This window comes from Paralichthys olivaceus, chromosome 8, assembly GCF_024713975.1.
Source record: "Paralichthys olivaceus isolate ysfri-2021 chromosome 8, ASM2471397v2, whole genome shotgun sequence".
In the NCBI taxonomy this organism is placed as follows: Eukaryota; Metazoa; Chordata; class Actinopteri; order Pleuronectiformes; family Paralichthyidae; genus Paralichthys; species Paralichthys olivaceus.
The window spans coordinates 8,389,515-8,406,532 of record NC_091100.1 but is presented as its reverse complement, the minus strand read 5'-3'; the positions used below and the strand labels follow the sequence as shown (position 1 = coordinate 8,406,532).

General features: G+C 40.8%; 1 protein-coding gene across 4 annotated transcripts in view; it reads left to right on the top strand.

Annotated features, from left to right (window-relative positions):
• sh3gl2a (SH3 domain containing GRB2 like 2a, endophilin A1) overlaps nt 1–16,155 on the top strand; it is a 30,808-nt gene extending 14,653 nt beyond the window's left edge. The window contains exons 2-10 of one of the 4 annotated variants that reach the window (XM_020101357.2): nt 7,938–8,006; nt 8,444–8,516; nt 9,310–9,453; nt 9,722–9,855; nt 9,945–10,103; nt 10,373–10,476; nt 10,602–10,717; nt 13,371–13,382; nt 13,513–16,155. In XM_020101357.2, coding sequence (XP_019956916.1) covers nt 7,938–8,006; nt 8,444–8,516; nt 9,310–9,453; nt 9,722–9,855; nt 9,945–10,103; nt 10,373–10,476; nt 10,602–10,717; nt 13,371–13,382; nt 13,513–13,709 — 1,008 coding nt within the window. In that variant the 3' untranslated portion in view covers nt 13,710–16,155. The other 3 variants (XM_069530596.1, XM_020101358.2, XM_069530595.1) reach the window with 3 other exon arrangements.
• Nucleotides 16,156–17,018: the final 863 nt, after the last annotated feature.

Genomic DNA, 17,018 nt, shown 5'->3' with positions numbered 1-17,018 from the left:
TACACAGATCAGTATCTTGCTCTGAATTTCACATCTTGTGTCGTAAATGGTGAAAAGAATATTTCACGTCTCATTTGTTTAAGAAAAAGAAAAATGTGGATTTACACAGAGGGGATTCACTGATATTCGTCATGAGTAACACACACAACACCGAGCTGCCATCATCGCTGTGTGTGCCTTTAGTCATCCTCCATCTTTGTCTCATCATCATCGCCACATATCCGAGCGCTCACAAACCCTGGCACACTTTCCTCACACACACGGTGCCAGCTGGTCCCTCCTCCCCCTTCCTCTCCCATTTACCGAGCGGTACATGGAGGACGGACGGGAATGTGTGCACACATCTCCCCAGCTACAGACACATCCCTGCTGTTACATAAGAGCCATGCAAAGGCTTACAAATCAGATTATAATAGCCACGGGCCACTCACTCCGAGAGGATAGAGGTCAGTGAAGCAACATGGCCAACCAGTGGACTGATGCTGGCACGAGTCTGCATGGACAGAGGACACAGCTGGCACCCTGTCCTGTCTGGGTGCCCGTCCAGTCCGTCTGTACGTGACGCCTGTACCTGGTCTCACAGGCGCTGAATTGAGTTGAGAAGCTGATTATTTAGACCTTGTGAGTCTGTTTCTGCTTGTTCACTGTTGAATTCTTCTCTAATGCTTCCCCAGGCCGTGATGTTCTGCAGGATTACTATCATCCTGAAACCTCTGTAGCTGGAGCCATGTTGGCTCTGAACGCCAGGATTTAAGAATGACAAACGGATTTTCCCTGATTCCGCGAGAGCACAGGTCTATTCTCAGGACAGGCGCTGCAATTATTAGGGTTAGATTTGCACCTAAATAAAACGTTGATGTCTATTTACAGTTGGTGTCCTTAGAAATCCTGGTCAGCTGGAGTCAAGGTTGTGGTTCCAGTTTAGGTGAATGCAGTTGGACGTATTGTTGAGTCATAATCCAGCCGTGTGAACGGTCGGTGCAGTGTTGCATGAGAAACGTGACAGTGAGAACAGTGAGGCTCTGAGGGTATGAGGAGAAAAGAGAGAGACAAAGAAAGAACGGAAGAACAGAGGCTGGAGCAAGAGAGAGGCACGACAAATATCTTCTGGGCATTGTTATGCAATTGTTTTTGTCTTCAAGTTTTAGCAGTTCTCTGTCGTGTTCACATCGGACGCAACCTTTTCTGTTTCCATGTGTCCGTCCTCCTTTATCATCCGTTCATCCCTGAAAATGTACAAGGTGAAAGTGAAGGAGGATTAAATGAGAGGAAGGAATGTGATGGGAGTGTCAGTTCCCCCTGCGACATACAGTGTTTGCACAGGCTTCCACTCAGATCCGTCCCCACCCGGGGACAAAGGTGCAGTTAGGAGACAGGTTGATGGAGAAGGAGTTAGATCATCTCCATGCTACTGTCCAGCAGTGGGGGCCGTCCTCCTAATAGTCTCACTAATCACTCTTGTCATTTTTAATCCCCCTCTTCCACCCTGTGTGCGTATTTAAAGCAGGGGCCTCTGTGTGCCCAGCCGGGATTAAGACTAGTGAGCTGGAGAGGAGGGAGGAGGCATGGGAGGCAGAGGGGAGGAGAGCGGCGGCGGCGGCGGCGGCAGCACGCTCCCTGTGTGCCTCACATTGGGCGCCATGTGACTGATGCTAATGCTAACAGCACGGCTGCTACAAGTCCAGGCTGAAGCAGGCCGAAGATTCCATGATGTTATTACATATCATTTTTATTTGTGTGCCAAATGCATTTTGTCCATCACTTTTTTTGGGGTTTATAAGATCATAAAACACTAATTTACAAAAACATCTCCTGATACTACATGTGGAAAAAAGATAAAGATACACACAACAAATAGAGAAAAATATAAAGAAATCCAGATGAAGTTTTCACATACAGAAATATTATGTATCTGTAAATAAATTAAATAAAAGCTCTTCTTTCAGGTTTTCTCCAGATAACTGGATAATTTATGTTCCATATGTAAACAGTCAAACTAATTCTGCCTCATCCATATGTACAAAAACAATATCTTCTTTTTAAATCTTTGCAGTAACGGTATAAAACAAGACACTCATCTCCTGCATCACTCAGACGGCACATCATTACAATGTGAACAATGCAGTGGGTGTGAGTGGGTTCTGTACTGCACAGATGGACCTCTGCATTCATGCATTTAACATTTGCAAATCTAAGCAGTCTAGTGTAATGTAATGTTTTTATCCGGTTTTAACAACAAGACAATTATTCTGAAAAAACATGTGAATATTTCTTGCCACATGAGAGGTGTTGGCCCACAGATGGCAGTGCCAGGCAGATAGTTAGTCCACAGCTTTGTTCTAGATTGAAATAGCTCAGCAAATATTTGAGTGATCGTCAAGGAATCTTTGGTAGCAGCAATTTAAAATTCAGCTTTTTACTACCAACACTAATAAAATTGATTCTATAGTATTCAAACAAATTAAGTGAATCAGTCCAGTGCTGTACAGCTCGTCTGTTTATAACACAAAGTCAAAGCTTTGTGAAACAAACCCACAAATGTGTTGTTTTGAATCTGTTTTTTTTCTAAGAGATCCAAATCTTTGTTTTTTTTTTTTGCAACCATTTAGTTTTCAAAATACAGCATTTGTATTTTTTGCAAACAAATAGCATCTTCTTTTCTGACTCTTAATGTGGTGCACAGTAGGAAATATACCAGATAAAGGAAAATAAATTCACCCGTTATCTATAGAGCTTATCATTAGAGGGTCGTGGGAAGCTGGAGCCAGTCCCAGCTGACATTAGGGCGAGAGGTGGGAGTCACCCTGGTCAGGTCACCAGCGTATCACAGGACCGACACACAGAGACAAATAATTATTCACATAATTTACCATCAATTTATCTTTGGACCTCTTTTTAAGACGTTATGGAAAATGTCTACAAAAGCCATTTTTTCTTCTTAGTGTTCTTATTTTTTCAAGGATAAGCTGAATCAAAAGCTGAGTAACAACATGAGATCCGACCTCAGGCTTGTGTGTATACGTAGATATGATATAAAGTATTGACCTCAGCCTGTTCTGCAGTGAGTACTGCAATCTAATCCTGGACTTCAGTTTAAAAGCAGCCGGTCTGTGTCAGAGAGTGTCTCAGGTCGATTACCTCGTCAGCTGTGTAATAGTATTAACTCAGGGTGTCGTACACAGGTGTAAAACCCGGTGTTTAAACTCTCCTCTGGTGTTTCCAATAATCTGTGTGTGGGCAGGTCTCATCTTAGAACAGAAATACTGTCGACCTGCAGCTGATTAAATATACAACAGTTTAATCAGCTTTAACCTCTGCTATTATTTTAGTTGATTTGGTTTCTGACATGAGCACTTTGGTAATTTGGTTTTGCTTAAATGCTGCATAAATTATTTTCCCTTGGTATTAAAATGCATGAGTTTTGCTGGTTTGAGGTTATGAGTGCAGGATCCCTCTCAGCAGTGAGCACACTGTATTTAACATCAGGCTGATTTCCACCTCCCACACCTTGTTTTTATCTCCGCAAGAACACTGATGTAATCTGAAAAAAAGATCCACGGTGAGAGCAAGTCAGGACATCCTGCGGTCTGTCCCCTGCGATGATGCAAGAGTTTAGGGGACAGGGAGGGAACAACGCTGCCCGGCTGCCCTTGGCGACGTCTCTGGGCTATTTTCCCCTCCACATTTAGCATATTTAATCCGGTCTGATTTGGTTTGCATGGCTGCCAGTTGGAGAAAAATGGAGGGTGAGGAGAGTGATCTGCAGCCTTATTTGAACCAGGGCCGAAGGATTTGGTTCCTTTTTAGCTACACCGACAGAATGGCTCCAGGACATTGGCTTGTCCACCACTAGGACACTAGGAAAAAAATATCCTCTGACTTTATCTTAACTATTTTAACTTTTAGTTTTGAGTGACTTTATGGCAACTGTAAAATGGATTGTCATGAAGTTAGTTTCAGACTTTCATGTTCCTTTCAGGACGACTTGTGTGAGGACGGGATGAACAGGACAGGGTGAAAAGAAGCTGGAGACATTTTGTACGCAGCAGTTTAAAGGTTCAGTGTGTAAGATTTAGGTGAAAGGGATCTTTTGGTAGAAATTAAATAAAAAATAATCCTAGTGATGTTAATTGTACGAATTGTTTTCTTTACCCTAGAATAGGCTCTTTATATTTAAATACTTTATATTTACATCAGGAGCAGCGTCCTCTCTATGTAGGCAGCCAACCTCCACAGATATTATGTGAGGCATCAAATGGTTGTTGGACTTTTAATGTCATACAAACGTAGCCTAGAATCCAGTGGCTGCAGTGTGTTGGGAGCTCTGCAGAGAAACCTTATCCCTTCACTGCCTCTGTGTCTGGAGGCGTCATGAATCGGCTGCATCCATCCTCCACTACGTCAAGTGAGAGTGATTAGCGTGTGACATCGCGAGCTGTGACGTCACAGGTTACATATCGTCCATGCCACTGCCAACTGCGCATTTTACTCATCCCTTCAAAGTTCACTTCACACTGCTGCTGCCCGCCGCCGCTGATCTGTTCACCTTGTCACGTCCTTCCCGACAGGAAGTGGAGGATGGAGAAGAGAGAGTGATGGGTTGTTGAATGAGAGACAGATTAGAGGGACAAAGAAGATCATGAGTAAAAGCTCAGTGACATCGCTGGTTCCCCAGGAGGGTTTTAGATCACTGGTTTCCTGGCTGTCAGGTGAAATTGGCGGCTTGGTTACGTTTAATAAATCTTCGGGGGTAAAACATCAATCATCAGGGCCGAGGTTATTGACTGTGACAGGCTCTGTAGTCCTCTAGCGTCTCTAAGTGTGTTAATCTAGGTTAGTGCATCTCCCTCCCTCACTGCAGTAAATTTCAGAGTTTACCACACAACAGCTCTGTCTTTCCTCTCCACTTTACCAGTGTCTGGGGTTTGAACACGCGTTGACAGCAGAGTGTGCTGCAGCTCTGGTGTACTCGCTCCACAGCCACCAACAGCTCATTTCTATTCATTCAGTTTCTTCTCTCCAGAGCCGTATGCAGGAACCCACAGGCGCTGCCCGACTGAGTTGATTTTTATCCATTTAGCTCGATAAATGACTGACTCCCCGGCTCCTCTCTATCTCCACACCCGACACAAATAATTTATCCTCAGAACCCAAAGTGCTGCTTGTTTTGTTTTCACTCAGGTTTGTAAATCAGTTCTTAACATTCTCATCGACTGTGTAAGCACATAAGACATCTGTGTTTCTGTTAATATTACTTTGTTCCTCCATTTTTAAGGATTGTAACTTGTGCTGTAGCTTATTGCAAGTTGAAAATTCCTTAAAATTAACTTAACTGAATTTCGAGGAACATTTTTCCCAATTTGACTATTTCATGGTTATGCAGTTGTTAGCTGCAGTCCTAGATTTTACACATTATAGAGTATATATATTATTATATATACATATTAGCAGCTTCATATTTGTTGCCTCTAAATCCTGCAGGTGCATGCTGTTATATACAGTCTACTTGTTTATTAGCAGTATTGACACCTTTTTAAATTAAATTCAAACACTGAAAACTTTTCATATTTAATATTCTGTAAACAAAACCAATTAAACCTGCTCCCGTCCTTAAAAATGTATAAAACCCTGCTTGAAAAGAAATCTTTTCATAAATCTCTGATCTCGGAGATGTTACTTATAAACCTGGTGTGAACATGAATCATCATTTTGGGAGAAAACATCAGACCAATTCTCTGTGTAGGAGAATAATTGGTTATTTCCTCCAAATGCACCAAAATAGTACAGTCGTTATCAATCATCGATAATTATTGAGATTATAGCTTAAAAAAAATGCAGAAAGGACATTCGCCTAGTTTTTAGTCCAAATACAGTTAAAAAGAGACGTGTGCCATCTGTCTTGTGGATTCACATCATGTTCACATCTGAAACCAGGCAGCAGCTACATGTGACTGCATTAATACCCCAGGTGTACAAGAGAACAGTATGTGATTACATGGTTCGGATAAACAGCAGAAGTGTCACTGTATGTACATCGCTTGTGTTGGCACAGCTGTGCACTGACTCTGACACACGTGTTCACCGGGTTCTGCTGTTTTTCCTGCCGTCCTCACCTTCATCTCATCACCTTCATCTCATCACCTTCATCTCATCACCTTCATCTCATCACCTTCATCTCATCAGCTCAGATCATCAGCGTCTCCTGAGTGGAGGTTGTGAGGCGCGAGTCCCCCCCGCTGATCCTCAGCTCTGACAGGGAGCGAGAAAAAAAAAACCTGGATACGACACAGGAGGAAAGTAGTGAGAGAAAACGGCAGGAAGTCACAGACGTAGTAGACGTAACCTGGCACAGGCAGATACCTGTCTCCATGGCAACCAGTTCAGGGAGGATTCGAAAACCGTGTAGGTGAAACTAACGATGGGAAATGTGGCTCCCTGCTTGATTTACACCGTGTGTGTGTGTGTGTTTTGCTTTGCTGTCAGAATATAGAGCTGTTTCAAACGTGGGATCAGAGGAGACTTTGCTAAGATGACTCATAGAGCAGCGATCGTCAGAAAGTCTTACGCTGCATAAACCACTGTCACAGGCTTAGTCTTATAAAGCCCCTGCTGTCTGTCATAAATCACCCCTCTGTGTTCTGACCCTGGAAAATACATTTTCAAGTACATCGCACTTTTTAGGATTTTTAATTGTGAGAGAAAATCTGCTGAACTCGAAGATCATTCATCAGACAAGTGTGAATGTGAAGTAACCAGAAATGTCAAAGTGACTCATCCTGTCCTGGACGTACATGTACAGTGTGATTGTTCTCTTTCTTCACTCGAGGAAAAACCTCATCCACTGACCTTTGCTTTCATGGTTTCTTTCATCACGGCACCGTGACGTTCCCTGAAAGCTTTCCCCTCAGTCCTTCCTCTGAGGGCTGTGTCTGGCCTCGTTGTGTCAGATCTCTGGCCCCTCAAGGCCTCTGGTTACATCACAGACCAGAGGTGGAATTATTATCAGCAGACTGGGAGTGAAGGAACGTCAGCTCAGAGGAGATATCTGGTCTATGTGCTTCTGCAGGAATGAAAAATCTCAGCGTTAGTGTGTTCCCAGAAAGATCAGTGGGGGTGAAGGACAAAATGATTTTTCTCAGTGTTTCTTTCTTGTGAGATACGTTTTGTTCTGCTCAGTCCTCATGTGACACACAAGGTTCACGCCGCTGAAGCACGATCGTCTCCTCGTGTGAAGCACAGGGTCAAACAGATATTTGTTGTTTGACATTATCTTAATTGGATTTAAGAGGCTGTGACCTGGTGAGGTTGCAGACACAGACTGGTTCACACTTCACATCCTGACGAGGCTAAATTACAAATTTATACCCTTGCACTTAATATGTGTTTTATGTTTTGTTTATATTGATTTATCAGTAAGGTTAAGGTTTCAAATATATCTATTCTACACAATATACAAATGTCTATTTGCCATTAACAAAAACACTGTGAGACAAGAATCTTACATGTGATGACTGAAACTAAGAACCCTTTGTATCCTCAGTCTGTATCTGAAGCTCCTCCCATGTTGCCACGCTGAGTTCTACAGTAGCTCAGAACGGACAAATCAAACACTAGCTGCAGAGAGAGCCTTTCACTTTTTTACATTTGCAAATTTAAGTTCCTACAAGCGGAAAGTGAGGGGTATTCAGTTGGTTGCAATCTGCAATTTCACCAATAGATGTCACTTTATCCTTCACATCCAAACAATGGCCGAGGCTGTTTTTTTCATGTCAATGTAAACTTCAGTTCTGAGATCTGTTGAATTGAATTCGACGTCTGATATTTGCAACATTTTATACTGCATTGCAAAAGTGTCCTGATAAATCTGATCAACTTATTATTGATCTTATTTCTATATTATATAATATTGTATTTCTTAAATTTTGCTTGCTTTGCAGAAAGTGAGCGAAAAAGTTGGAGGAGCAGAAGGAACGAAGCTCGATGAGGACTTCACTGAAATGGAGAAGGCAAGACTAAAGTTTCTATTCAATATTCTCTGTTGAGAAGATTATTATAGGATTGATTCTAGACAATCAAATTAATCATTCAACATTTTGTAAAATAAATTACCAGCCATGACTGAAAATTGCTGCTAAGATAATAGAAGACCAAACATCACAAAGGTCCATCAGTGTTATCCTGCATGATTGAACCTATTCAGAGACGTGTTTCTGAGCATCGCCACAAGTTAGTGCATGTGTTGGTTTACATCTGATCCCTTATCTTTATATATTATTTGAAAGTAATATAATTGGATATTCTTATGTCAGAGTTGGCAATTGTCATCAACTGAAACAAGAACACAGAAGTGAAACTGTCTCTCGGCATCATCATTTTCTGACCTGTAGTTTCTGTACCTTGTTTCTGTCTCCCTCCTCGTGTGGGTTCACATCGTGGTTTACAGAAGATGGACACCACCGCTCGGGCAGTGCTGGACATCATGACCAAGACCACTGAGTATCTGCAGCCAAACCCAGGTGACATTACCCACCTGTGCATGATCCTACAGCCTGTGAATCTGATGGTTTAGTTTCATTTAATACTACATATTAATATCAAAAAACACGTACATATCATGTATATATATATATATACATATATATTTACACTTATTGTAAGCCCACCTCCATTCATTAGGTCCTGTCAATAAATCAATACTATCAGCATAGTATGATTATATATTATTAAACATTATCTGATCATATAATTATAAGATTTGACCTGTACAGAATCCCCCAAATCTGTGATATATATTGATATTGATCAGTATAATGGTCTGTCAACCAGCCCTACTTCATTAATGTAACACCCACATTCACAAACAAATTAAAAAGCACAACTACAGTAAAATAATTCTAACTGCATTTTTGTTTTAAATTCCATAATTTAACTGTCTTATGTACTGATGGTCTGTCTGACCTTTTTGGCTTTTATTTTGGTAATGCATACTGATTTTTATTTAACTCTTGTATTATGTTGCCTCACACTAATAACAGTTTATTCAGAGGATTTGACCGTTTATAAAAATGGAATTTTCCACAATACTCAAACTGAATATTAGTGGCCATCTAATCGCTGAGAACTGGTGAGAAACAATGAGACTCCAGCTCTGTTCACATGAAATAACCTCCACACTAACTGCAAACACAGTCAAACACTTTAATGTGGTTTACTCTGGAGCCTCGGGCCTTGTGCCATCTCACCACAAATTCAAGACACAGCCAAACTCGCACAGATGTGTTTGTTTTCATTACTCCCTTGTCTATATAGCCACGAGAGCCAAGATGAGCATGATGAACTCCATGTCACGCATGCGCGGCCAAGAGAAAGGGCCGGGCTACACGCAGACCGAGGCCATCCTGGGAGAGTCCATGCAGAGGTTCGGCCGGGAGCTCGGAGAGGAGTCGAACTTTGGTGAGCTGCAGCACATTAAAGATTCTCACGGACGAACAGGACAAAAACACACTTTTTTAACTGTTGGCATCATTTATTTCCCTGAAGGACGCAAGAACAATATCATGAGATAGTTTATTTTCCAGATAAGACAGACGCCTGAAGTTTGCTTTAATATTCATAAATGTGTTAAAACTGCTGCAAATTCGAATGAGTTACTTTTACTGGAATTTTCCACACCATATACTGACATCGAAGTGTATGTTACTCATGTGTTTCTTTTCTACAGGACTCGCTCTGATTGACGCTGGGGAAGCCATGCGTGAGCTGGGAGAGGTGAAGGACGCTCTGGACATGGAGGTCAAGCAGAACTTCATCGATCCAATGCAGAACCTCCACGAAAAAGACCTCAAGGAGATTCAGGTACTTTCACACACAACAGGGTTGAAACTGAGAATCCAAGTCATCTACAGGTCAAAGATTCAGATTAACGCTCTGATCTGCTCGTGCAGCATCACCTGAAGAAGATGGAGGGTCGTCGTCTGGACTTTGACTACAAGAAGAAGCGTCAGGGCAAAGTGATGGACGACGAGATCAAACAAGCGCTCGAAAAGTTCGACGACTCGAAGGAGATTGCTGAGCAGAGCATGTTCAACCTGCTGGAGAGTGATGTAAGCATCAGGGCTTCTAGAATATGTTATTGTCTGACCCCACTGCAGCAGCAATTTTTTGAGAATCCTGGAAACGTCTATGATCTGTTGATGATGTGTTCTTTCTGTAAATTTGTGATTTTTGAACTGGGACATTTCTATGACTAGATGATGAGTTGATTAATCTGTGTCAGTGAATCCAGCCTTAAATGATGACGTCAGTGTTTAAGATAGAGATCCTCAGTCCGTGTGTGTGACACATCATGTGTTTCCTCTGTGTGCACTAACAGATTGAACAGGTGAGCCAGCTCTCTGCGTTGGTCCATGCTCAGGTGGAGTATCACAGCCGGGCTGCTGAGATCCTCACACAGCTCTCCAGTAAGATTGATGAACGGTCAGTACTTTTTGTTTTAGCCTTTGTCACTGGATGTACTTGATATATTCATATTTATCAGCTACTACCGATGGAATAGATGTTGATCTCTGCTTTTGGTTAATTCTGTGTTTTCCACTTTGCAGGATAAGGGACACTTCTAACAAACCCAGGAAAGAGTACATGCCCAAACCACGTACGTCTCTGGACTTCTCCATCAGTGAGAACCACAATGGAGGCATCCACAGTGCTCGTTCTCCAGGTGAGAGCCAGAGCAGAAACCTCGCTGTTCAGAAGCGTGTGCAGAAACCAATCCTGGTTCTGTTCACACGCCGTCGTCTCTCACTGGGGTCCAAACAAGTTTCTGTCTCACATGATGTGAGAACAGAACAGTCAAATGTGTGGTTGTATTTTCTTTTAGTTTCTGGACTGGTTTCTCTTAATTTATGTTTTTCTTCCTTTAACAATTCTCTGAGTTTTTCATTTCTACCATAAATTCTCAAATAGAAAACAAATCTGATCACTGCTGGTCTAAGATTTAAAGAGTAAATCTCGTGTTTGTGTATATATTTATATTTAGTAAACACATTGAATCAGTAGAACATACTCACACTTGTCATAATTCCCTCTGAAACATCTTTGGTCAATGTCACTTTAATTTTGTATTGAAATGTAAGATTTACTGCAGAATTTTCACAATAAAATAACCTCCAGAGAAGGGAACAGATTAAGTTTACTCAACAACGAGAAGCGTTTCACTGTGAAACATTATCTAAGTCGTCTGTATTATTGTTGTAGGAGCTGAACAGAAGGAGACGTAGTTTTCTATTATTATATTATCGATGATATCGGCAGATATAAGCCTCTCACACATGTATCTGTGTTTATGTTTGCAGATGTGAAAACTTTTATTTTACAGAATTAACGATGCAGAAAAGATTTACAAAAATGTAGTGTAGATTTTTTTATTTCAATCAGCCCCCAAAATACAATCAGTCAGACTCACTCATCTCTTTTTAGAGACTTGTGCACAATAACAAATACACAGTTTGCTATAGACACTAAAGAAGCTGAAACGAAACCTGTCAAAATAAAAGCATGGTGCTTTCATGAGTTGATATATAGCAAGATGTTTGAGAATTTATGGTCCATTTGTTGGGTTTTCCAGCTTTTTTCCCAACATTTAAGTTTTTACCTGCACTGAACAGAATATCAATCAATCCAGAACAAATAAAAACATCTGTGCACTTCTCTCCTCTTTCCCCTTATGATTTGTCTTTGTCACATGGTTGTAGGTGCGAGGTCTCCAGGTGAGCCAGGTCAAATTTCTGTGTCCTGTATGATCATCACTTCATTTCTCCCCCTCATCATTTCCACTTTAAACTCATAACAACTCCTGCTGTTTGCTGTCCTCCCTCCCCCCGTGTGGTTTTCTCTCCCCCTCTTTGCAGCAAGGTCTCCAGGTGAGACTTGAGTGAATCCCGGAGAGATACTGTGCAGCCGTATCTCCTCCATCATGTCACCTTCCTGTCATTCCCTTTGCCCATCATTTTTTCTTTTTTTTTTTGTTACAAGGGAATCTCAACAGTAAAAAGACACAAACTGTAGAAACCCAAGTGTCGTCCGCTCAAACAATCTCAGACAATGAACAAAAAACAAACGAGAGGACGAACATTTGTTATTTCTGCTTTGTTCTCCTGATCTGTCTCATCCTCCTTTTTCTTTGTTCCTCTGCCGCTCCGCCTCTTTCAATGTGTTGTGCAACTTGTGTTTTTCTTGGATCATTTTTCATCCACATCTTTACTTTGTATTTGTCCGTCATTTATCCTTCTCAAAATGCGATTGCTAAAACGTTCTCCTGTTCACCGCTGTTTTCTCCTTCCCCCTTTGCAGCAAGATCTCCAGGTGAGCAAAAGTGACTTGGGAAGAGATGCAAAATCTATTGCTCTTATTTCAAATTGAACTTTTTGTGGGAGTGGTGTTTTGTCTGCATTTTGTTTTGTTTGCAGTGCAGCTCATCTGCAGCGCTGTGTTTCTGTCTAACCTCTGGTTTCTCTTCTGCCGCCTTTAAAAAAAATCTAATTTCTCATCTCTCTTTTATTGTTAAAGGAATAGTTTGACATTTTTTAAAAAACATACTCATTTGGATGTAGATAATGTATGGGTATTAAATATGAAGCTAGCATGGGTCTGTCCCAAAGCAATGAAATGACCTGTGAAACTTTCTCATTAACATGATTTATGGTTATTTCCTGCCCTGTAACTTCCTGGAGTCTCCTGCTGCCGGAGCAGAGCCAAGAAGTCCTGTTGTTTTTTCACTTTGGTTTTTACACATAACCTTAAAATAAATCCGTTTTCTGTAGAACCGCTGTATGCACCTTTGGACAGAGCCCCTGCATTAGAGACGGTCCAAAGTCTTTTGTAAAAGTATAAATACAGTTTGAAGACACATCACATAAACATATCTCAGCTTTCTGAAACCTGACTGTGCTGCATCTTCTTTGATTTATTATAGTGCCCCAAGCCATATTGACTCATTACTGCCCCCTGAGGCTGGAAAGCAGAAACAACACCAACTGGTACTTTGAGGATGTAGTGGTTAGTTCTTCCCTCAGGAGGTAATTTAGCGATTACAAGAATTTAAGACAATAACTGACTCAGCTGCAGTCTTAACATACAAAAATATCTTGAAGTCTAACTCCAGCGCTACAAGACTCATCAGGACTTTACAGAGATGAGACAGTCGCAGGGATAATGTGTGTGTTTCCCAAAATATTGAACTATTCCTTGAAACACTGTCTGGATCCACTGTTGCTTATTAGTTATAACTTTGCAGAAACTGATGATCATGTTTTGTGTCTCTCTTCTGCTTTATCCCCTCCTCTCTGCTTTTGCCTCTTCTTCCCCCCTTTCAGCCAGGTCTCCAGGTGAGCCCTTCACCTGCTTTTCTTGTGATCATTACGCCTCTTATTTACACGCAGCATCGTACCTCCACCTCTAGCCTCTCCTCTAACGCTGCGTCTCTTTTATCTCTCCAATCCTCAACCTTCTCTCCAGCGCCCATGGACCAGCCCTGCTGTCGCGCCCTGTACGATTTTGACCCCGAGAACGAAGGTGAGCTTGGCTTCAAGGAAGGCGACATCATCACCCTGACCAATAAGATCGATGAAAACTGGTACGAGGGAATGCTGCACGGCAACTCCGGCTTCTTCCCCATCAACTACGTGGATATCCTGGTGCCACTGCCGCACTAGGACGTCACGACTCACAGCTTTGTCTCCAGCGGTGACAAAACAAAATCCTGGCCTCCAGTTCCTTCCCCCGGTATTCCCAGTAACCTTCTCCTAAACATTCCTACTTACCACCTGTGCTCCATGTTAGAGGAGTCAAAACAGCAACAACACAATTAAGAAATGAACAAGATTGAGATTAAAACATGTATGCACCAAAACGTAATGAGAGTGAAAGCATATTGAGGAGAAATTGATGTCGTTACTTCCCCTTATCCCAGGAGGCACCTTCAGGCTTCCATAGTCACTTCCTCCGTTTCTGTCCTGGCTTTTGTCTCAGTTTCAGTTGGCTGTCAGTCCGTCATGAGTTTAACAGAACACCTTAGCAAATTCACATTTACTCTCATTCACTATATTATGTGGAAACCATTACAGTAGATAGAAAAGTTTTTTCTCACATACTAGGAAAATAATTGGTCTACGTGCTTCATGTTTGTTAGAGACTCTAGGTCAAAGCATGGTTTCGAGTGTTTAACGTTTAATCTTATATTTAAAAAGAAAAAAAGTTAGGTTGAGCTGATTTTGTTTTATTGTTTGGAATATTCCTGTTTGTCGTCTCGACGTGCTCAGGCCGTCTCCGGAGAAACCGCGTCCCTGTCATGCTCTAAAAACTCTGCCCAAAGGACGTCCTCACATTTTTAACTCAACAGTGTTTTAGACAGAATCGACTTAAAACCAACATAGTATTTTTTTAACATGTACGCATGACCCATCGTATGTGATTTAGATACCAAAGTTACCTACAGAAACCTGATTCAACTCTTAACTGCAACGCGTCAGTAAAATTGTTCGATGCAAAATGGGGAAGCGTTCTCTAGCTCTTTGGTATTTCTATCATTGGGGGGGGTGAAACTGTATTCTTGAGTCTGTGACATTACATATCTGAGCCAGTTGTTAGTGAAGTGATGACATGATTTGCAAAAACACAAGTTGTGAAGTTTAAACTGTCTGAAGTGATGTAAGAAAACTCCGGTGCAGTCCGTTCCGATGCTCCAATGTGTATTTTATGAGAAACTTGTGTGACAAATGGTCGATGTCTTGTGATATAATAACCTTTAGGATTTAACTGCTCAGTGGCGGCAACTGTTTTCTCTGGAGCTGAAGGTGAAGCTCTTTTTTGCTGCATTCCTATTAGTCCGATTAATATTCTTGTAGTTTAGCTGTCTAGAAGCAACCGATTGAGAAAAAAAACTAGACGTAGCCAACTATGATACTGTTTGAAGTACTTTCTAACGAGGACAAAGGAGCGCGCAAACGGCAGAACGTCACGAGAAATTACTGCTATTGGTTTGGATGGAGATGTTTTATTCTTTGAGATGATGCAACTGACACCTAAAAACCCTTTTTTTAAATAATGATATTGACAAAAAGCTGCTGGTTTCCTCTTCCCATCTCATGTCAGGCCTCGATATCCCACATGATGTTTGATTTTCCCAAACCAGCTATTTGCTTGTATGCAGTATTGTGTGGGATTTGTTTCCCGTCTTTAACTGATGTACTGATAATGTAGAAATCAAACCAGGTCTCAGTTATTACACGTTTAGTCAGTCAGGTGCCGCGCTGCACCATGTTATCCCTGAGGTTTTATTCTCTGCAATGTCAACAACGTATTTACCCTCCTGCAAAATAATCGGTGCAGCAATAACACTCGTTTTTCACCCATCTAGTAGTAATGTGCGTGTATTTTGAGGGAGGGATGTGTAATTGGGTTTGCACACTGTACATGTAATGCACAGGGACGGGGTTGCAGAGGACCTCTGACGCTGAGGTGTTTAACATATACTGTCTCTGACAGTGTTCAACATTAAAAACAAACATGGATGTCTCTTTAATCAAAGGACCAATTCATTATATTTAGTAGAATTACAATAATGATGCAAACTCAACAGATTACCCATATTTAGTGTTATTTATGTTTTTTTAAGGAAGCACAAGTTTTGCAGGCAGTAAACTTTGACTGGGGAAGAATCACAGTACAGTTTGAAAAGGTCATGTATTTATTTTATTTTATTTTTTAAAGATGATCCGATTCCTTCCTTCTTTTTTCTTTCACTGTTTTTTAACAATCGTGTGTATCTTTGCCCTCAATGAGGACTGTACAGCTTTTGTGTTTTGTTTTCACCTTGTGTGTATAGTCGCGCATCTACAGTAACGTATCTTATTTTTGTAACTGTGACAAAAGTATACACATACAGGATAGATGTATATATACAGTATATTATCCAGAAGCGGTGTGAGAGGAGGGATTCTCTGTGCTGCACATGATTGTCTTTGGATTGTTTTTTTTGTTTTCTGTTTTTATTTGGTTTTATTTTATTCTTGCACTGGATTTTAAGACTGTATGCTTGATGTAAAGAAAAAAAATGTGATAAGTTAATGTAATTTATTCAAATAAATCCAGAGAAATGGTTATTGCCCTGATGACTTTTCATTCAAACCCCAGGATTTAAACTTAAACACAGTTTGAAACATTCATTCAGATGGAAGCTGAAGATAAACTCACCAGCTATTTTACTGCACTGCACTTCTCTGGCTCCTGTTTTTCATTACGTGGAGACTCAGCAGGGACTCGGCTCAGTAAAAAGATGAATTATTTATTTTCCTGCTGGATTCTTTCATGTCCTCTCGCATGAATCCAAATAATAAAAAGTAGGTCAGGTGAAAAAATGTCTTGTGTACCTCCAACACGACTGAAACGTCTTAGTAATCCTGTTAGCACAACATTATTATCACTATTACGGAGTCATGAATGAAGCTTGAAGCATTTTAAAGGCTCATAACATTTGCATGTTACACAGATCAGTCACATTAAAACAGCCAAATGGTTTTAACGTTGTGTATGGTGAAGCAACAGTTAACGCAATAAATCAATCAGAAGAACATTTGCTCAATTGCTGAGATGAGACAGTTCAGAGAACATGACACATGCTTTTTACTTTACTACATTTCTCTGACATTGCTATATAGCTACTTGTAAATAAAGTTTTTACATCCAAATAATAAGATTGTATAAAATATGATGCAACATGTAACCACACAATATATTATTTAAATTTAGCCTCAACCAAATGCAACAAAAAAGGCTTTTTACACATGAATGTGTTACTAATAAAAACACAGTTTACGTTGTCCTGATTTCATAATGAACTACATTCTTTTACCCTTCTCATTATAAAGCATGGAAGATTCATGTATGACCTGAACTGAGTCCACACCCCCAGCAACTTCTCACACAGACAGCAGATAATTCTCTATAGTATCAAGAATAGTGTT